General features: G+C 42.3%; 1 protein-coding gene and 1 long non-coding RNA gene across 3 annotated transcripts in view; one reads left to right on the forward strand and one right to left on the reverse strand.

The window, feature by feature from the left end:
* Positions 1-1,587, reverse strand: part of LOC136886284 (4-galactosyl-N-acetylglucosaminide 3-alpha-L-fucosyltransferase FUT6) — an 88,697-nt gene extending 87,110 nt beyond the window's left edge. Inside the window, exon 1 of one of the 2 annotated variants that reach the window (XM_068231037.1) lies at positions 1,454-1,587. In XM_068231037.1, coding sequence (XP_068087138.1) covers positions 1,454-1,520 — 67 coding nt within the window. In that variant the 5' untranslated portion in view covers positions 1,521-1,587. The remainder of the gene's footprint in view (positions 1-1,453) is intronic. The other variant, XM_068231036.1, reaches the window with a different exon arrangement.
* Positions 1,588-6,586: 4,999 nt separating this feature from the next.
* LOC136886271 (uncharacterized) lies at positions 6,587-15,188 on the forward strand. The gene is made up of 2 exons (XR_010861750.2): positions 6,587-7,097; positions 14,791-15,188. It is a non-coding gene; the product is annotated as an uncharacterized lncRNA (long non-coding RNA).
* Positions 15,189-23,124: the final 7,936 nt, after the last annotated feature.

A 23,124-nucleotide genomic window follows, 5' to 3' on the forward strand; every position in this document is an offset into this window, starting at 1 on the left:
GGATAACTGCCCACAACTCCCACCTCCTCTTACTAGAGTGCAGAACCTTGTAGGGCCACTGCTTTGTAGCATAGAGTGGTGAATTCAGAGTCCCTAGCTGAGTCAGACATTTCTTGAAGCGGGTGGTATAGTCCAGTGGTACGGTTCGAATCCCAGCCAGTGCACGTACGGTTTTTGAAAGGAATAGTCATTGCACCTGCGATTCGGTACCCACGTAAAACTAGAGTTCCTGTGGTGATGATCCCGATTTCAACAGTCACGTGAAAGCATGAATGAATAGAATACTCCTCTCTCCCAATTAGGTATTAATAACACAAGGTAACAAACAAAACCCTTGCCGCAGACTACCAAGGCGACACTCCCCAGCATGCAGATATTCGAGTGTCATGTGGTCAGCATCACGACAACCTCAATCTCATTGCTTCGCTTTGGTGACCAGAACCACTGCCTTTCATATTGGGCAGGTCCTCAGTCGTTCACGTGAGTCTGAATAAATTCCTTTATAATCCTGACCAGAATGGTTTAATATTTATCGAATGTTATATATTTTTTTTTTTGCTAGGGGCTTTACGTCGCACCGACACAGATAGGTCTTATGGCGACGATGGGATGGGAAAGGCCTAGGAAGTGGAAGGAAGCGGCCGTGACCTTAATTAAGGTATAGCCCCGGCATTTGCCTGGTGTGAAAATTGGAAACCACGGAAAGCCATCTTCAGGGCTGCCGACAGTGGGGCTCAAACCCATGATCTCCCAATTACTGGATACTGGCCGCACTTAAGCGACTGCAGCTATCGAGCTCGGTCGAATGATTTTAATCCCGGTGGTGTCCGAGGACATGTTCGAATCACCTGTCTATAAGGGGCAGTGAAATCATGGTTTTATTCAAAAGTAATTACCAATAGCGTGAATACATTATCTCACTGGGAAATGAGACGATCTGTTCCAGTTTTGTAGAAAGAGGTAGATCTCTGACGGATCTACAACCGCACCCACTCTTGCAATTCTTCGTCCGAATGAAACAGGCGTACACGAACGTCTTTCTTCCTCTGTGATTCGTCGGTTTTCCCGGATAAGGCCATCAATCCGCCCTATCACATCACGAGTAATGGCTCAATGGGCCTGTAAATATGGAATGGTCCCACTGGCACGGTATTATCAATATATCAACTGAGGAAAGCGGAGACCTGAAGAAAAAAAAAGGGCACTGCCAACTCCAATCCCCTCTTTATTCCAACCTACCTCGTTCTGAGCACTGTAAAGCTTAGAAAAGCATTATGACAGTTAAGCAACATCGGGCGTGGTCACCAACTGGATGGGTGACAATCCGCCTTGTAAGGGGAACATGTCACATTCTGACCAATCCAGAATGAAGAACAACACGGGCCACCAAACAAGCAGTCAAGAAGAAATAGCGCAAAAAGCTCAAAACGAGGCTAATAGGCTATAAACTCACGGTCTGCGCCAATGAGACGGTCCTGCGCGCGCATCGCCTTCTCGGAATCTCCTATGCCACTCGTCATGGACACGCAGTGTTCGCCATACACACCAGCACCCTCAGTCACCAGAAAACGAAACACACTTCTCTGCTCTTCTTTGCTTGCCTCCATTTCCACAACTGGACGAACAAACTAGACCAGTAAGCGCACCAACAAAGACATAACCCAACAACTGCGTGCGCGTAGTAGTTCTCCTACAACAACGATGACAGTATCGATACGTAACAACAGTGCTGCCACCTTTCGGGCCGGAATGTGTGTTATGGCGGCTGTTCGGTTTTCGTTTGACTGCCCCTTATATTCGACATCTATGGGTGACGTGACCTTCTGGATGTGGGATGATGATATTGAGGTAGGGAGAGGGTGAAACCCGGTGTCGCCGCATAGCTTACTCCTGTCAAATAATATCAAGGGGTCTGTTAAGGTATCGATCCGAAGGACGAATTACCATCAACACCACCATATGCCCTCACACTTGATGAGAACTGCGGGGAGGTTTAGAATTGAATCGAGGCTTCTGGCACACAATATAGTGAATACAAAATTGTATACTGCCATCTCTCCTGCCCTGCCAGTTAACAGTCTGATGGTGAAATGTTTTTTCACCAGCGGGGCTCGAACTGGCTAACCATTGAACAGACCAGATAGATTTGGCGCCTTAACGATCGTGACCACCAGCCGGGTTGATAACCTGTAAATAGTAGTTTAGAGGTCAGTAAAACACGCCACCTCTCTATGTGGTAATATTAATTTTGAGGGCCCTGATAACCCACCACAACACTAAAGACACTAAAACAACAAAATGTTACACAAAATTGAAATACATATATCACAAGTGCTGACCTCGCTGCCCAGGGTCCTCTTATGCAGAGACCTCGCGTACGATCTCGGGCCATGTCAGGGATCTGAGGGCTTACTCGAGGTCCACCCAGCGTATGTGTGAACAATTGAGGAGATAACGTCCCCGGTCCAGATTGCCAAGAATAAATGCAGAGAGGATTCGTCGAGCTGACCACGCGTCACCTCGTAATCTGCAGGCTTTCGAGCCGAGTAGCGGTCGCTTGGTAGGTTAAGATCGATCAGAGCTGTAGCTTCATGGTGAGGTTTATATATCCCAAATTCTACCTAAATCTTTTAATAGTTAGGCTAATCAAACTTAATGAAGTAATTCTTAACTTGTTAATCACAGAGTTCAAGGTACGAGTTAATTGACTGTAAGTGACTCTTGGTATCACGATCATAGCCTCCAGCTGTACGTAATCCTAACGACTTCCGACTTTTCATTTCAATCTGAATGATTTCCGAGTTTTAATTTCAAAACTCCCGCATGCAGGGGCGGTATTCGAACAATGGTCGCCTTTTTAACCCATTATGAGAGGCAACACCACTCGGCTATAATGTCCCAATCTACGATACCTCCTCATGCACAACCATGCTACTAGCAGCATGTATCTTCTTTGTCTTTACCTTCCATCTATTTCCTTTTCCTAATTATGTTCATAATGTTGCATAGTTTCGCTCTTCTCTCTGGTTTTATTCATTCTCTATAACTTAACAGAAGTATAAAATTCAAGTTAATTTTCTATTCTACTTATACTTTTTTATTTCTTTACAGTCTATCATGTGTGCCAGTTCCATACATTTACTGGGCAAAGTGCAATGATTTTCCTCTTTTTTTTCCTTCTTTACTTCTTATAGCTTAATTCTCATATAATTAATTTAACAACGAATATCATCTATCTCATTTCTCTTCAGTTAACTTTTCGCTCCATATTCTGATGATGTCCTGCTAGTATTCTCTTCTTGAAAAATTCTGTCCTAAGTTTTGTTTTTATATGTTTTACTCTTTGGAACACCTTACACAACTTTCTGTCTTACCTTTAGAGATATATTTCTTAACAGAACCACCATTTATCTTCTATTACTTTCCTCATCCTATCCACTTAGAAACTCTCATTTTGATATCTTATTTTGGTTCCGATACGCTTTCCCAAGAATGTCACCTTCACCTTCACCTTTTTAGTCTCACAAAATACCTGACTATTCACTTTAAACATATCTGTCAGGATACTTGTAACTTAACATATTTTTCTCACTCCACTGTTTGCAGGACAACTTGGTAGTCATTACTACTTTCACCACTTTACACGAGTAGGCCGCATCTAATATATAATAATATAAAATCTTCCGTGTTCTTCTTTCACACACTCGTGGTGTCGCACATGTGGACAAAACACTGTTTTGTAGCTGGATACCTTCACTGACATCCCGCTGCAGAGTAACATCCAACATACGCGTCACGTTTGACAAAGGTTTAAAAAAAAAAAATTACAATTGGCTTTACGTCGCACCAACGTAGATAGGTCTTATGGCGACGATGGCATACGAAGGGGCTAGGAGGGGGAAGGAAGCGGCGGTGGCCTTAATTAACGTACAGCCCCAGCATTTGCCTGGTATGAAAATAGGAAACCACTGAAAACTATCTTCAGGGCTGCCGACAGGAGGGTTCGAACCCACTATCTCCCGAATGCAAGCTCACAGCTGCGCACCCCGAAACCGCACACCCAACTCGCTGGGTGTTTGGGATATCTTCAAATTATTATTATTATTATTATTATTATTATTATTATTATTATTATTATTATTATTATTATTATTAGAAAAGCGCACGAAAATGCATTACATAGAAAATATGTAAAAATATGTGTTATCACGACTCAAATGAGAACTGTGAGTGCTCGTTGTGTGATCAGTTCTGTGACATATATCACATCACAAGATGTAAAAACAACGACAAATATCTTCAAGTTATCACGATATATTTGAGGCGGACTTTATCACCTTGTCCTATATATATATAGCTAGGTCATTGGCCTCTAATGACACAAGGTGCAACGAAATGAAACGATAATTAAAACTTCAAAATATATCCACTGACAACAATCTAAAACGAATGATGAGAAAAAATGTCCATGAATAAAGAAACAGTCAGTGGATACGATTCAAAATGCCATGTTTTCCAAAGGGGTCCAAAATCCAGGTCACTGGCCCCTTATAAGAGTACTGATCATTGGTAAAGCAGAACCATGATGTTTCTCCTATAGTAGTACCAATCACAGGTAACGAATAACAGAAGAAGTTGCTCCAGGACACCTAATTCTCGAACAGCTATACAAATATCATATTAATTATGATGATGAGGATGATGATGATGATGATGATGATGATGATGTTGATTTGGATTCCAGTCAATCTCCGAGCTAGTGATTTAACAAACAAAGAAGAGAGTAAAGAAATTTAGAAAAATCCTCAGTTCCAGCCATTCAGACAAACAACACAATATTGAAAACATTCTAGGGATATGAGCTACGAATTTTAGGTGAATAAAATATTATGAAGTTTGAGAATATATACTTGATTTATTCCTAAAAATTACAATCCTTAATCGTTATCCGGTCAATTAGATTAGAAGTTTGCCTTTTTCTACCACTACGAGCGCTAATGCGAGAAAATGCAGAGTTCTACTTAAGCCCTCATAATAACATTCGGTGTGGACATATTTCAAAAAATCAAAAAAGACTTGAGGGTATTGAACCAAGGAAAATATTAGAGAAAGAATTATGTAAATAAGACTAATTTGGCTAGGATTTTAATACAAAATAAAATGGGTAAAGAAACAAGCAATTTTACACTGTTTTCCGGAACTCCATTTAGGTCGAAAATTATCTTCGAAATTTGTTGTTCTTTTAGTTTGGTAGACGAATCCAATTGATGATCTGAGAGAATCTGAGGATGTTCTTGTAGAACGAAACATGTCATTCTTTGTTTTTCTCCTTGCTTTACGTCGCACCGACACAGATAGGTCTTATGGCGACGATGGGACAGGAAAGGGCTAGGAGTGGGAAGGAAGCGGCCGTGGCCGTAATTAAGGTACAGCCCCAGCATTTGCCTGGTGTGAAAATGGGAAACCACGGAAAACCATTTTCAGGCCTGCCGACAGTGGGGTTCGAACCTACTATCTCCCGAATACTGGATACTGGCCGCACTTAAGCGACTGCAGCTATCGAGCTCGGTCATTCTTTGTTTAATAGTGTGTATTATGATAAAATTGACTCTCACTAATACCAAATCAAAAGTGAAGTTTAGGGGTGAAACATCAGAGACATTTGAAATTAAAACTGGACTACGGCAGGGAGATGGGCTCTCACCACTATTATTTAATTGTGCTCTAGAAATGGTAATGAGGGAATGGTTTAGGAAATGTCCCCCACAATATGAAGATGGGCTGAAAAATCAAAACAAATTGCCTGGGTTTCGCTGACGATTTAGCATTACTAGCAGTGGACATAAAAGAAGCAAAAACCCAGATATCAGAACTTCAAAACATTGCAAATAAAATTGGCCTGAAAATATCATTTCAAAAAACAGAAATTGTGCCCCAAAAACCAACACATCTAAAAGAAGTTACCATAAATGGTAATAAAATCAAAATAGTAACTCAATTTAAATATCTTGGAGAAATAGTAACACATAACCCAAATGAAAAATCTCAATCCAAAGTAGAACAAATAGATTAGCTAAATCACAAAAATTAACATGGGATATCTACAAAAATAAATGTCTACATTTATAAAACCGGAAGCTACTGACAGACTTCAGAAAATTGAAAGGAGGATTGGAAGAACCTGCGTCAACAAAAAATACCAGAAAGATGGACAGTGGCGGTTAATACCTAACAAAGTCGTGTACAAAGAGCTAGAACCCATTACAGATACTATGCGTAAGAGGAGACTGGGATTCTTTGGACATATCATGAGGATGCAGGATTCGAGACTTCAGAAACAACTAGTACAACACAATCTCGTCTCAAAAAACACCACAACAGGATGTAAATGGATCAGAGAAGTAAGAGAGGATCTGAAGGAAATAGGCCTTACAACAGAAGACACCACAAATAAGATAAAACTGAATACAAAACTCAAGAATACAAACCTCCGCTTTACCCTTACACAAAACAAACCAACAACATGCATATTTTCAACTGAGGAAAGGGCACGAAGATCGGAGTGTCTGAAGAAGTACTGGGAATATCTCAAAGCCCGAACAATCCCTTCAAAGAGACCTGAACGACGGACTGACTAAAGTGATCCTATGTGGTCATAAAAGACGAAGAAGAAGAATCAGAATCCAAGACTCAGCACATCAACTTCCGGCAAAATTGAAGAAATTCATTAATTTTTACGCTTTTCGTAGTATGCGGACCCCTACTTTGTCTGCTAAGACAGGTTTTCAACATTAAATCTCGTTTTCCTTATACGGAGATTTTGTGATAATCATACGGAAACACATGACAGAAAGGAGTCAGTCATCCAGACTTTAGACACGCAGTAAAATACATTCCAGGGAAATTTCCTTGCTCCTGCCTCTGAGTACCAGATCTCACGTGGAAACCTCACAAGTGTCAAAGTCACGAAGCTTGCGTGCGTTAGAAGAGACACGTGTGGATTTCGTGGAGGTAATTGTGCAGTATTGCTATATAAACTGCAGCTCGCAGGAAGGTGCAGCGTACTACATCTTAATTTCAACATGAAGCTTTCAGTGGTAAGTTGATAAACTGTTTACTCAACACTGTGCATCTTCTTATTCATTTCTGTGGTCCTTCTGTTCAAACCGCACTGAACTTACTAGTCTTCAGTGTTTATTTCCATTCACCTTGTTTTCATACATTTTTCTTGTCATGTTCCTTTCGTTATCATATAATTTCTTGCTTTTTCCACTAGTAATAGTGAACTATACAGTAGAGTTTCTAAAACCCATTGGACTGTATACTTTACTTCTCTTGCTTCTTCGTACACCATTCACCCACTGTTACCTAGTTATTCCCCATTTCCCGTTGCTCTCAGCTTTCCAATTTAGCATCATATTGGAAATTCTGTCATCTTTCATCCTTCCTATCTATTCAAACCATTTACTTTCTTCAGTAGAATCCAATACATTTTTCTCTACCTCAATTATTTCTCTAAATTTTGTGTTCCTTACCTTATCTAATCTTAACTGTGGTCCCCCCTCCACAAACATCAAGGTGTAGGTTAATAATTTTGAAGATTTAGACTGATGCTTTCACATTCCGCAATTGTAGACCTGAAAATAAGCTGTTGCGCCAGGAAACAAGGTGAGACTCTTCACGTTCCGCAGAGAGCTTAGCTCTGCATCATCAGAAAAATAACTCGTCTGTTCACGAGCGAGAATTGAAGTAGCGGGGCAAAGTTCTCTGCGAAATTTAAATAATTTCACCTTATTTTCTGACTCGGTGAAATTCCATGTCTACAAATTTGAAGATGGTGTGCATTCTTTGTTCTCATGTAAAATTTTGTTTTAATGAAATGTATCGTTATTTTTGTGTTAGGTGGAGGTTATCGCATTATCTCATATGTAAAATACATTGCTGTACTACTAAAAGCATGCATTGCCACCGGGACAGAGAAATAAGCGGTTCGAAACCCCCACTGTCGTCAACCATGAAGATGGTTTTCGGTGTGGTATTCCATTCCATACCAGACAAATTCTGGCGCTGTACTTTAATTAAGGCCATTGACGATCCCTTCCCAATCCTATTCCACCGCCACCATGAAAATGTTAAGAGTTGGTGGGATGTAAAACCAGTAATAATAATAATAATAATAATAATAATAATAATAATAATAATAGCCGGGACTCGAAGAAATAGAAGAGTTATCACGCACATCAAGGCACTGAAATGCGGTGACCTGTTACCAAAGTACACCGCACAAAATTTATTTGACTGTACCGATGCTTTGGCTCTCTGGAAAATGAAGGAAAAATGTGAATTAAAAACAGAAAAGACTGAACGATTATTTCCCGACAGAGCATAAGTCACGTTATATCGGGTGCTCCTAGTACAAGTTACTAATTTAAATTTGAACAGTATGACGTAAGTCATACGAAATACAGTGTGTTTCTAAATATAATTTTGTTAATAAGTTGCGAGTTTCCGGCAAGCTACATATAATATAGTGGTCTTTCAAATTCAGTTAACGCACAGTTTCCAGTAAAAACACGCGTAGTTTGCATTATCCGTTCAGTCTGCATTAACCCGGATAATCAATAGTTTACTGTATTAAAGAATGAAAATACGATTTTTCTGAAATATGTGGATGTAGGTCTATTAATTTCAACCCCGCTGCAACTAATACTGTATTTGCTTTCAAAACTTCAAACGTATGTCCTGAAATGCAGTTATACTCTTTATCGCTGGCACTAATAAAGTATAAGGAGTGAAGCACTCTGCATACTGAACGAACCACCGTTTAATGAAGAAATTAGGATATTATTCTCTTTTGTATTTCAATAACGAAATCGTTTAAAATCCAACCGTAGTGGATATTAACATACCTTAGCGGGCTAATATCCAACTCTTGTCCAAAATTATGTTCGTATATAGCTCACATAGTATGTAAACCCACTGTCATTAATGAGTTTCTTATGCTTTTTGTTTTACGTCGCACCTATTGAGACAGGTCTTACGGCGACGATGGGATACGAAAGGGCTAGCACTGAGAAGACAGAGAATGTGGCCTTGTAAGGTACATTTACATGGTGTAAAGAGGAAAAGTACGCAAAACCATCTTCAGGGCTGTTGACACTGGGGTTCAAACTCACCATCTCCTGAACACAAGCTTATAGATACACGGCCAAACCACGTAGCTAATTCGCTCGGTCTGGAATAATGTGATATCACTGCTTTGAAAGGTAGAAGTTCAGCTGCTATTTGGAGATTGTTGACTTAATCAAGTGAGTTCATGTAGGTTCTTTTTCAAATAAATCACTGCACTGCTCAGAAAGCGCGAACATTTCATCAAGAAACAACGAGAGTTTCTAAACGTTCATACAATGATTTTGAACAATTTCATCTTAAAAACACAACATGTGTTTTACCGGGCGAGTTGGCCTTGTGGTTAGGAGCGAGCAGCTGTGAGCTTGCATCCGGGAGGGAGTCGGTTCGAACCCCACTGTCGGCAGCCCTGAAGATGGTTTCCCGTGTTTTCCCATTTTCACTGTACATCAAAAAAGGCCACGGCCGCATCCTTCCCACTCTTAGCCCTTTCCTATAAAATCGTCGCCATAAGACCTACCTGTGTCGGTTCGACGTAAAGCAGAATGTGTTTTAATAGGGCAACACAGTCAGATGAAGATCTAGAACACAGAGGGCGAAGTATCCCTCCACGAGCAGCCATAGACACGCATTTAGATATTCTAAGGAGTGACCTCCGGGTTCTCTCCAACTGAGACCACGTGGCCTCTAAGTTAGTCTGATATGCTCTTACTTACATGTGTCAGGTTCCTCACATCTGTCTGTCCCATGAGACCTCTCTTGGTCAAAACTTGTTCTCTTTTGGGGCCGATGACCTTCGATGTTAGGCCCCTTTAAACAACAAGCATCATCATCATCATCATCATCATCATGTTCTCTCTCGGCACGGACAGTATTAAGTACGCAGGGCCTGCGAAACCATTCATTTTTCCGCCCTTCCCCTTTTATCATTCGATACCTTTATTCTTCTGCAAGCCGGACTGAGTGGCTCAGACGGTTAAGGCGCTGGCCTTCTAACCCCAACTTGGCAGGTTCGATCCTGGCTCAGTCCGGTGGTATTTGAAGGTGCTCAAATACGAAAGCCCCGTGTCGGTAGATTTACTGGCACGTAAAAGAACTCCTGCGGGACTAAATTCCGGCACCTCGGCGTCTCCGAAGACCATAAAAAGCAGTTAGTGGGACGTAAAACAAATAACATTATTATTCTTCTGAAAATCAAACCTTCCTTTTCCTCGTCCAATTAATGTTAAGGAGTTATCTACGGGTAGTTGTACTTCGGAGTAAAACAGTAATCGACAACATATGTGGTTCAGTCGTTAGAGTGCTGATCTTCTGATCCAAAGTAAGCAGGTTCGATCTCAGCTCAGGCCGGCGACATAAATGAACTCCTGTGAGACAGAATTCAGGCACCTCAGCATCTCCGAATGCTGTAGAAGTGGTAATTGATGCGTAAAATCAATATAATTATTATATACTATATTATATACAATATTACGAAATTATGGATTACATCCTAAATTAGTTAAAATGATAAGCTTAACGTTAACATATACTAAATCAAAAGTGAAGTTTAGAGGAAAATTATCCGAAGTATTCACAATCAGAACAGGACTATGCCAAGGTGGTGTATTATCAGCACTTTTATTTAATTGTACTCTGAAATACTTGATGAAAGAATGGTGTAAATATAATAACAAAAATATAAGAAATTGGATACACTAAAGCTGAAATAACCCTAAACTGCTTAGGATTTCCAGATGATCTGGCACTACTAGCTAATAACCTTAATGAAGCTCGGAATCAAATCACTAGTCTCCAAACTGCAGCTGGGAAAATAGGATTAAGAATTTCATTTTTTTAAACTAATACAATGGCAATAGAAAATGAAAACCTACAACCTGTTTTCCAGTCAGTGACCGGGTCAGGGATGGAATGAAAGAAGCCCCCATCTTGCGGCGAGGATAGGAGTTGTGCCGGATGCCGAAGCCTGTCACACTCCTCTGGGGAAATGATTAATGACAGATGAAATGAAATGAGAGTGGAGAGTGATGCTAGAATGAATATGAGAGAGAAAACCGGAGTACACGGAGAAAAACCTGTCCCGCCTCCGCTTTGTCCAGTACAAATCCGTGATGGAGTGACCGGGATTTGAACCATGGAACCCAGCGGTGAGAAACCGACGGGCTGCCGTCTAAGGCACGGAGGCTACAAGAAATGGCACTAGATCCCGTTTCAATGCGCAGTGTTCTGATATGTGGGAATGAAATAGAAATCGAAAAACAATTTAAATACCTCGGAGAAAGTATAACATAAACATTAAATTTAAATATTTCTTGGACAGAGAGAACGAATAAATTATCCAGAGCAAAAAAGGAACTATAAATACATACAACCAGAAATGTTTGTCAATAAATACGAAATTGAAACATTATAAGGTTGTAGTCCAACCTGAAATAAGTTATGGAAGCGAAACATTTTTAAACTAAGGCAAAAGAATAACATAGACAACATTTTAAAAATTGAAAGAGGAATAGTAAGAACATGGATTAATAAGCAGCACCAAAAAGAAGTAGATTTGCGTATCATCCCAAATGCAACAGTATATCAGGAAATAGAACGTATGACGGATTCCATAAGAGAGAAGAGAATATCATTATTTGGTCATCTGTTAAGAACACCTGGAGACAGGTTAATATGCAAAATTCTGGAGAAGCTTTGGAAACAAAAAAAAATAAACCTGTCTGGATAAAACAAATAAAAGGAGACATGAAAAGAATCAGACATAAGACTGAAGGATTTAAAGAATAAATCAAACAAAGTAAATAAACTGAAGAATAGCACAATCAGATTCCTACCAAAAATTGATAAAAGAGAAAAAACAACCAACAGGCTATTTTCAGAAGAAGAACTAAAAAGAAGATCAGACAGAATGAAGATATACTGGAAGAACAGAAAGGAAAAAACATAAAACATCATGGAAGACCGGGCAGAAATCGACTACAGTGGCCAATGCGGCCGTCAAAGCGCAATAAATTTTGTTTTTTGCTAGGGGCTTTACGTCGCACCGACACAGACAGGTCTTATGGCGACGATGGGATAGGAAAGGCCTAGGAGTTGGAAGGAAGCGGCCGTGGCCTTAATTAAGGTACAGCCCCAGCATTTGCCTGGTGTGAAAATGGGAAACCACGGAAAACCATTTTCAGGGCTGCCGATAGTGGGATTCGAACCTACTATCTCCCGGATGCAAGCTCACAGCCGCGCGCCTCTACGCGCACGGCCAACTCGCCCGGTAGCGCAATAAATAATAATAACAATAATAATATAAATAATCACAACCACCACAATATACTTTTGCTTCCGTTCTCCACATTCTTACTCCCACCCTCCTACTCAACACCTTCAGACATATTTTCCTTGGTCGTTCCTGCAATCCCCACACTCTTGCATTTCCACCATAAACTTCCCTAAATCTCTGTTCAGAAAATATTTCCAAATATTTCATAATGCTTAGTCATGTCAGTATGCTGCCTTTTATACCAAGCTACTACATCCAATCTGTTATGAAAGGCCTTATGTTCATAATTATTGCTTATATTCCATTGACCACTGTAATTAACAAAAGAACTTGTGGCACATAGAGCCCAATATGGGCCATGGTTTTCCATGCACGTCTGAATGTATCTCAATAGGCGTGTCAGTGATAAGTTGTTCGACAAGGGTGCTTTCATCTGAACATTAGCCTCGCAGTCAGAGCCGGAGAGAATCAATTATTTCGTACCGCCTAACCTTTCCATCGTATATTCTGGCTTCGATGAGGTGTTACAGTTATCAACAATTTGGGCACACCTCAGTCCGTTATGATTGAACGTCGACTTACGGGATGTGTGGAAACTGTTAGCACGCTGGTATCGACTGCACACCACCGTCTGTCTACATCACATGCATAGGAGAGCATGCTCGAAAATACAAGAAACATAATACGGCCAAGAAAAAGAAAATGTAGGAACTTATAGAAATAAAAATATATCCTATTGAAACGCCTGGAGGACCGAGCTCGATAGCTGCAGTCGCTTAAGTGCAGCCAGTATCCAGTATTCGGGAGATAGTAGGTTCGAACCCCGCTGTCGGCAGCCCTGAAAATGGTTTTCCGTGGTTTCCCATTTTCACACCAGGCTGTACCTTAATCAAGGCCACGGCCGCTTCCTTCCCACTCCTAGCCCTTCCTTGTCCCATCGTCGCCATAAGACCTATCTGTGTCTGTGCGACGTAATGCAAAAAAAATATATATATAGAAACGCCTGGAGGGAGTCAAAATCCATGGGTGCACCGAAACTCTTTGGAGTATTGATCACATGACCGCAGTTCTTCCCAGACATGTTCAGCTAGGAAAAATTCGTTCATCAGGACAGGGAAAAATTACCTTTAATTAGAGCTGGGTAATAGTCACCCAGCTCCCAGCTTCCATCACTATCCAAAATATCTAGAATTAGAAGGGGAAGTCATGGTACTCTCCTGTGGGCTTGAAGGAGAAAGATATTCCAATGAAGTCGGCGGAAGGATGGCACAACATAATTCCAAATTAATATATGGTCTACCGGGCGAGTTGGCCGTGCGCGTAGAGGCGCGTGGCTGTGAGCTTGCATCCGGGAGATAGTAGGTTCGAATCCCACTATCGGCAGCCCTGAAGATGGTTTTCCGTGGTTTCCCATTTTCACACCAGGCAAATGCTCGGGCTGTACCTTAATTAAGGCCACGGCCGCTTCCTTCCAACTCCTAGGCCTTTCCCATCCCATCGTCGCCGTAAAACCTATCTGTGTCGGTGCGACGAAAAGCCCTTAGCAAAAAATAAAAATATATATGGTCTAAAATCTGAGTAGGCCCCTTCGTCTTCTTTCTCGATCTCTTTCTGGGAGACCCAAGGAGAAAAGAGAATACTGGCAGCATACTGAATTCAAATATGCTGTCAGAATTTGTGCAATGCCACTACTTCCAAGGTACAAAGCCTCCTACTAGTTATCCAGTACCAACGAAGGAACGAAAATCGTCGGAGGTCCACACGGCCTGTTGGGTTGCATCTTGAGTAATACGATCTCATGCTAGTGGATCACTGATGATTTCGTTCAGTGATCTAAAGAAGTAGTCTATTTCTAAATTACAAGCGCACAATTTGTCAGGGAATTTGTAACTTCTTTCTGATGTAGTGCTTCCTGTTTCGTTTATAACATGTATATACTAGCTCTACGCTCGGTTCATATTTGTCGAGTATGGTAATGACCGAACTTCGCTTCTCACAGGCGAGGCGAGCTATGTTCGTTGAACCTTGCTCCCTTCATACTCGCTTCACGCGCTATCTCAGGCACAGGTAGAAGTGCTCGCCTCCCCTCTTTCTTGTTTACCACTACACTGCTCGTTTGTCTCGCGCACCTTTATCTATCGAAACATTCGCTTTTGCCTCAACAATGGATTTATGATTGGCCATGTAACTGCCAATAGTTTAAACTCATATTTTTAGACTGTCATCGGGCTGCCTCGTATGTAAGCAAAACGGGAAATAATGTAAAAAAAAATATCACCACTGTCAGAGAAATGGTTAATGCATTTCACGTGCTGCCACCATGCTGTTTGTTTACGATGTTGCATTCACTTCTTGGATAGTTAATGTTCTTATTTTTATGACTGCAGGTGCTGTGTCTTCTGCTGGTGGTGCTGGTCTGTCTGATTAGTTCAGTCCAATCTCATGGCAGGTATCTTTCTCAGTACCGGAGGCCTTACGGTTTCGGCACATTTAGACGTAATTGGCCACACGGATATGGCTGCAACAGACCTTACAATCACAAACATAAAACTGAGGAGAAGAACGAAACTGAAGAGCCGGAGGAAGTAACTGAGAAGACGCAGAAAGTAACTGAGACGACGCAGAAAGTAACTGAAGAGCCGCAGAAAGTAACTGAAGAGCCGAAGAAACTTACTGAAGAAATTAAAGATCTAAAAAAAAACTTGACATTTTGAAAATATTGTAAAAGTGTAGCAAATTCAAAAGGAAAGATTCCCAGAGATTTTAATAAATTGATTCAGCATTATGATTGCTTTATTAGTTATTGTACAGTCACTCCTAATCTTGATCACCATATATGAAACAATTCGGTTTATATTGTGTAACCAGCTACGATGTTCGCCTCAAATAACTCATAAGCCGTTTACAGATATAAATATCTCTTTTCACTTTTAGAAATGTTACCAAGGGGTTCTTAATGAAACTTGCAATAATGTTCCAAAATGGCAGTATCTGCCGATATAAGGTAGGAAGTTTCTTTCTTTCCTTTTTTCTTTCTTTCTTTATTGAAATAGAACACTGTTTAATACACCTATTTTCTTGCTATTTGCTTTACGTCGCACCGACACAGATAGGTCTTATGGCGACGTTGGGACAGGAAAGGCCTAGGAATGGGAAGGAAGAGGCAGTGGCCGTAAATAAGGTTCAGTCCCAGCATTTGCCTGGTGTGAAATGGGAAACTACGGAAAACCAACTTCGGAACTGACGACATTGGGGTTCGAACCCACTATCTCCCGATTGCGAGCTCACAGCTGTGCGCCCATAACCGCACGGCCAACTCGCCCGGTACACCTTATATTAGAGTCATGGATATTTACTCATTACTTTCATAATCGACAAGTAGTTTTCGGAATGTCTTCAAACATGCTCCATTAACTGCGGAGATTATGAGGGAATCATATTTTCACGCCCGTCATGACCCTCTCCTCTCCTTTGACGATACCTTCATTCTTCGACGTGTGGAGCCTCTTTCTTGTACCCTTCTGATTAGTGTTAAGAGAGGATGATTGCAGCTGTGAGCTTGCATCCGGGAGATAGTGGATCCGAATCCCACTGTCGGCAGCCCTCATTTTCCGTGGTTTCCAATTTTCACACCAGGCAAATGCTGGGGCTGTACCTTAATGAAAGTACTCCTAGGTCTTTACTATCCCATCGTCGCCATAAGACCTATCTGTGTCAGTGCTACGTAAAACAAATTGACAAAACAATAATCACCACCAGTAGGTATTCACTCTAGCGTGCACGTAAATACACTGTTATTTAGAAACCCATTACGTGAAAGTTGGTATCAGTTTCTGTACTGAAATATTTAAGATATCTTTTACTACAAGTACCGTTCTTCACACACGGAGATTGAGGATTGTAAAGGCCACATGGGCCGTGTACTATGTGGGATTTTACAACATCAAAGAGTTCTGGATCATCTTATCGGTCTGGCAATTCTGCTCGAATAACATCATCAATTTCCTGTGGTCTTATTTTCGTGTCTAACCATATCAAAATGTGGGCACGGGGCAAATCATGCTTCTGCCATTCTACAGTATCCATAAGTAGATGAGCTATGTATGTTCCAAAAAAGAATGGGCGCTGAATCGGCTTAAGCATGCATACGAGAGCAAGCCTAAGCTCATAGACTCCATTGGAGGGCCTAGTTGGTCAGGGAATGATCAGGGGCACTTTTGACACCCCTAGGTGAGGTTACGACGTCATACGCATACGTACGAGGGCAATGACAACTTCACTGGCCAAACTGAAATGTGTTTGACCGCTAGATGAGTTTATTACGTCATACCCTTACGTACGAGGGCATTGCCAACCTCACGGGCCACTTTGGAGGAGCCGAATAGTACGAGCGCCCCTTCGAAAAGCCGAGTCGGTAAGGTGACGGACCCCTTCGGAGGAGCCGAGGGCCGATCGGGCGCCCATGGAGAAGCCACAAATCGTTTAGGTGAGCTGCAGATGAGTAACCTAACCTTCCGCACGAACGCTATCCTAGCCTCACAAACACAGGCTCCCCATGGAGGAGTCCAATCGGTTAGGTGACTGGTATTTGAGGTTATGACGTGTTAACATAACCTCTCTACGAAGAACGCTAACTTAACCTCAGACTGGTTTACCTTTGAGGTGAGTTGTAGGTGTGGTTAACACGTGTGTTAACCTAACCTTGGCTACGAACGGTAAGTGAACCTCATACAGGCTCTTCGTCGTCTCCCCCTTCGACTAGTGACACAACCGAACACGCAGGCCTTCTCCTGACAGAGCTGTGACGTCATAGTGTGGGTGATTTGAAGTGCGGACTGCTGGCTAAGTGAGCTTGACGTTATAACCTATCGTGCGTCCATTCCTTGTCCCGTTTCTCTACGGTGTTAGGTTTGTGCTGAGATGAATTTGTTAAGAGATGAATTTTTATATTCGGGTGCCCTTCCTGACGTCAACTTCATCAGGGAAGATAAGATGAAATGAATGGCATGATATATGATAGTAGGAACGGAGAGGGTAAAACCCGGTAGTGGCACATAGCCTTCCTGTCGAAGAGCATCGAGAGGTCTGCTCAAGGCTTTACGTCTCCATTCGACAGACAAATCACCACCAACAGATTTATACGCCTTCACTCCATATGAGCCCTGCGGAGAGGGTTGAAATTTAATCAAGGCTATTTTTGGGCACACAATCTAGTAATTAGAAAAATGTATACAATTACCTACCTTACAATGCCAGGCTGAATGGCTCAGGCGGGTGGCACATAATCTAGTAATTAGAAATTGTATACCACCACCTACCTTACCCTATCAGGCTGAAGGGCTCAAACGATTGAGGCGTTGGCCTTCCGTCGCAAACTTTGCAGGTTCGATCCTGGCTCATCTGTGTGGAAGTGGGGAGGGGGGACATATCGGCGCACTCACGCGGCATCTTCGTGAGTTAATGTACACAAATATCCCGCTAGAGACATAACCGTACGCTCTAATGACAACTTAATGAGGTAGTAGGAAAGCAACAAACGATCCTCTGTTAAAAGTAGAACTGATTGCCACGTGAATAAGTATGTTAACTCATTTCCTTTCAAGTCTTTCTTATGTTACAAATAACCTTTTGCGCTCATGTACATCAGCTTGGGACACACTTTGACGGCGAGTTTGCAAGTTACTCTAAAACGGGTTAATTACACACTCTGATAGCCGTGGCAGAAAGTAGGATGGCGGGGGGCCCTATCGATCTAAAGAAATGACAAGCTGTTCTCCATCCTTCGGATAGGTTTCGCATGCATGTATGCATGACAGATGACATAGGCGCTAATTTTAAATGCTGTATGTATGTGTTTAGAAGCAAGCGGATACTGTGCGGTCGACATCGAGAAGAACAAGAGATGACTGAGGGAGGTTGGATAGGAGCGTGGTAAGAGAGGAACAACGGTTGTGATAAAAAAGGAACAAGTAGTTCCTCGGCCTATTTTTTCATAAAAATAAAATGGTGACAACTAGGAAAATATTTTATAGGTGTGAGGAGGCAAAGGGAATGCAATAAGAAGAACATTGTAATGTTAATGGAATATTTATTGTGTAATTATTTTCGCAATAATACCTATGTGTGTCAGTGCGACATAAAGCCAATTTAAAAAAAAGGATAATTTGAGATATCATATAAAAACCTTGCCGCACCTACCAAGACGAAACTCCCCAGCATGCAGATATTCTTGTGCCATGTGGTCAGCATCACGATAACTTCAACCTCATCGTTTCGCTTTGGTGACCGGAACCACTGCCTGTCATATTGGGCAGTTCCTCAGTTGTTCACATGAGTCTGAGTGAACTCCTTTATAATCCTCACCAGAATGATTTAATATTTATCGAATTATTTTAATCCCGGTACTCTAGTGTCCGAGACCATGTTCGGATCACCTTTCTACAAGGGGCAATGAAATGATGGTTTTATTCGAATGTACACTGACTGACAGAGCAAATGCAACACCAAGAAGGAGTGGTCAGAACTTTATGCCAATTGCAGGGTAGACTGACGTCACTGAGGTATGCTCATGATGTGAAATGCGCCGCTGTGCTGCGCACGTAGCGAACGATAAATGGGACACGGCGTTGGCGAATGGCCCACTTCGTACCGTGATTTCTCAGCCGACAGTCATTGTAGAACGCGTTGTCGTGTGCCACAGGACACGTGTATAGCTAAGAATGCCAGGCCGCCGTCAACGGAGGCATTTCCAGCAGACAGACGACTTTACGAGGGGTATGGTGATCGGGCTGAGAAGGGCAGGTTGGTCGCTTCGTCAAATCGCAGCCGATACCCATAGGGATGTGTCCACGGTGCAGCGCCTGTGGCGAAGATGGTTGGCGCAGGGACATGTGGCACGTGCGAGGGGTCCAGGAGCAGCCCGAGTGACGTCAGCACGCGAGGATCGGCGCATCCGCCGCCAAGCGGTGGCAGCCCCGCACGCCACGTCAACCGCCATTCTTCAGCATGTGCAAGACACCCTGGCTGTTCCAATATCGACCAGAACAATTTCCCGTCGATTGGTTGAAGGAGGCCTGCACTCCCGGCGTCCGCTCAGAAGACTACCATTGACTCCACAGCATAGACGTGCACGCCTGGCATGGTGCCGGGCTAGAGCGACTTGGATGAGGGAATGGCGGAACGTCGTGTTCTCCGATGAGTTACGCTTCTGTTCTGTCAGTGATAGTCACCGCAGACGAGTGTGGCGTCGGCGTGGAGAAAGGTCAAATCCGGCAGTAACTGTGGAGCGCCCTACCGCTAGACAACGCGGCATCATGGTTTGGGGCGCTATTGCGTATGATTCCACGTCACCTCTAGTGCGTATTCAAGGCACGTTAAATGCCCACCGCTACGTGCAGCATGTGCTGCGGCCGGTGACACTCCCGTACCTTCAGGGGCTGCCCAATGCTCTGTTTCAGCAGGATAATGCCCGCCCACACACTGCTCGCATCTCCCAACAGGCTCTACGAGGTGTTCAGATGCTTCCGTGGCCAGCATACTCTTCGGATCTCTCACCAATCGAACACGTGTGGGATCTCATTGGACGCCGTTTGCAAACTCTGCCCCAGCCTCGTACGGACGACCAACTGTGGCAAATGGTTGACAGAGAATGGAGAACCATCCCTCAGGACACCATCCGCACTCTTATTGACTCTGTACCTCGACGTGTTTCTGCGTGCATCGCCGCTCGCGGTGGCCCTACATCCTACTGAGTCGATGCCGTGCGCATTGTGTAACCTGCATATAGGTTTGAAATAAACATCAATTATTCGTCCGTGCCGTCTCTGTTTTTTCCCCAACTTTCATCCCTTTCGAACCACTCCTTCTTGGTGTTGCATTTGCTCTGTCAGTCAGTGTAATTACCAATAGCGTGAATACATTTATCTCACTGGGAGACGAGACGATCTGTTCCAGTTCTGTAGAAAGAGGTAGGTCTCTGACAGATCTACAACCGCACCCACTCTTGCACTTCTTCGTCCGAATGAAACAGACTTACACGGAAGTCTTTCTTCATTCGTGATTCGTCGGTTTTCCCGGATAAGGCCATCAATCCGCCCTATCACATCACGAGTAATGGCTCAAAGAGCCTGTAGTGGGCGCGCATCGTCCTGCTCTTCTTTGCTTGCCTTCATTTCTACTACTGGACGAACAAACTAGACCAGTAAGCGCACCAACAAAAACATAACCAAACAACTGTGTGCACCTAGGAGTTGTCACTATGCAGTTCTCCTACAACATCGATGACAGTATCGATACGTAACAACAGTGTTGCCACCTTTCGGGCCGGAATGTGTGTTATGGCGGGTGTTCGGTTTTCACTTGACTGCCCCTTATATTTGACGTCCATCCATGGGCGACGGGAGAGAGTGAAACCGGGTGCCGCCGCATAGCTTACTCCTGTCGAATAATATCAAGCGGTCTGCTTAAAGCTTAATGTATCGATCCGACGGACGAATTACCATTAACAGCACCATATGCCCTCGCACTGTATGAAAACAGCGGAGAGGTTTAGAATTTAATCGAGGCTTTTGGCACACAATGTAGTGAATAAAAATTGTATACTGCCACCTCTCCTGCCCTGCCAGTTAACAGTCTGATGGTGAAATGTTTTTTTTCACCAGCGGGACTCGAACTGGCTAACCATTGAGTCGGCCATATAGATTTGACGCCTTAACGATCGTGACCTCCAGCCGGGTTGGTAACCTGTAAATAGTAGTTTAGAGGACAGTAAAACACGCCACCTCTCTATGTGGTAATATTCATTTTAAGGTCCCTGATAACCCACCACAACACTAAAGACAACAAAATGTTATACAGAACTGAAGTACATATATCACAAGTGCTGACCTCGCGATCCAGAGTCCTCTTATCCAGAGATCTCGGGTTCGATTTCGGGCCTTTCAGGGATTTTTACGTGGATCTCGGGGCTTGCTCGAGATCCATTCAGCGTATGTGTGAACAATTTAGGAGATAGTATCCCCAGTCCAGATTGCCAAGAATAACTGCCGAGAAGATTCATCAAGCTGACCACGCGTCACCTCGTAATCTGCATGCCTTCGGGCCGAGTATCGGTCGCTTGGTAGGTTAAGATCGATCAGAGCTGTAGCTTCATGGTGAGGTTTATATATCCCAAATTCTACCTAAATATTTTAATAGTTAGGCTAATCAAACTTAATGAATTCTTAACTTGTTAATCACAGAGTTTAAGGTACGAGTTAATTGGCTGGAAGTGACTCTTGGTATCACGATCATAGACTCCAGCTGTACGTAATCTTAACTACTTCCGACTTTCTATTTCAATCCGAATGATTTCGGTTTTTTATTTCAAAACTCCCGCATGCAGGGGCGGTATTCGAACAGTGATCGCATTTTTAACCCATTATGGGTGGCAACACCACTCGGCTATAATGTTCCAATCTACGATACCTCTTCATGCACAACCATACTACTAGCAGCATGTATCTTCTTTGTCTTTACGTCCCATGATTTCCTTTTCCTAATTATTTTCATAATGTTTCATAGTTTCGCTCTTCTCGCTGATTTTATTCATTCTCTATAACTTAACAGAAGTATAAAATACAAGTTAATTTTCTATTCTACTTATACTGTTTGTTTCTTTACAGTCTATCACGTGTGCCAGTTCCATACATTTACTGGGTAAAGTGCAATGATTTTCCTCTTCTTTTTTCCTTCTTTACTTCTTATAGCTTAATTCTCATATACTTCATTTAACAGCGAATATCATCTATCTCATTTCTCTTCAGTTAACTTTTCGCTCCATATTCTGATGATGTCCTGCTAGTATTCTCTTCTTGAAAAATTCTGTCGTAAGTTTTGTTTGTCTATGTTTTACTCTTTGGAACACCTTACACAACTTTTTGTCTTACCTTTACAGATATATTTCTTAACAGTACCACCATTTATCTTCTATTACTTTCCTGATCATATCCACTTAGAAACTCTCATTTTGATCTTTTATTTTGATTCAGATACGCTTTCCCAAGAATGTCACCTTCACCTTCACCTTTTTAGTCTCACAAAATACCTGACTATTCCCTTTAAACATATCTGTCAGGATACTTGTAACTTAACATATTTTTCTCACTCCACTGTTTGCAGGACAACTTGGTAGTCATTACTACTTCCACCACTTTACTTAACACGAGTAGGCCGCATCTAATATGTAATAATATAAAATCTTCCGTGTCCTTCTTTCACAACCCTGTTTTGTAGCTGGATACCTTCACTGACATCCCGCTGCAGAGTAACATCCAACATACTCGTCAGGTTTGACATAGGTTTTTTTTTTTTTTGTTTTTTTTTTTTTTTTTTTTTTTTTTTTTTTTTTTTTTTTTTTTTACAATTGGCTTTACGTCGCACCGACATAGATAGATACGCCTTATGGCGACGATGCCATAGGAAGGGGCTGGGAGTGGAAAGGAAGCGGCCGTGACTTTAATTAACATACAGCCCCAGCATTTGCCTGGTATGGAAATGGGAAACCACTGAAAACAATCTTCAGGGCTTCCGACAATGGGGTTTGAACCCACTATCTCCCGAATGCAAGTTCACAGCTGCGCGTCCCGAAACCGCACGGCCAACTCGCTGGGTGTTTGGGATATCTTCAACGTATCAGGATATATTTGAAGCGGACTTTCTTATCAACTTGTCCTATATATAAT

This window comes from Anabrus simplex, chromosome 1, assembly GCF_040414725.1.
Source record: "Anabrus simplex isolate iqAnaSimp1 chromosome 1, ASM4041472v1, whole genome shotgun sequence".
NCBI lineage: Eukaryota > Metazoa > Arthropoda > Insecta > Orthoptera > Tettigoniidae > Anabrus > Anabrus simplex.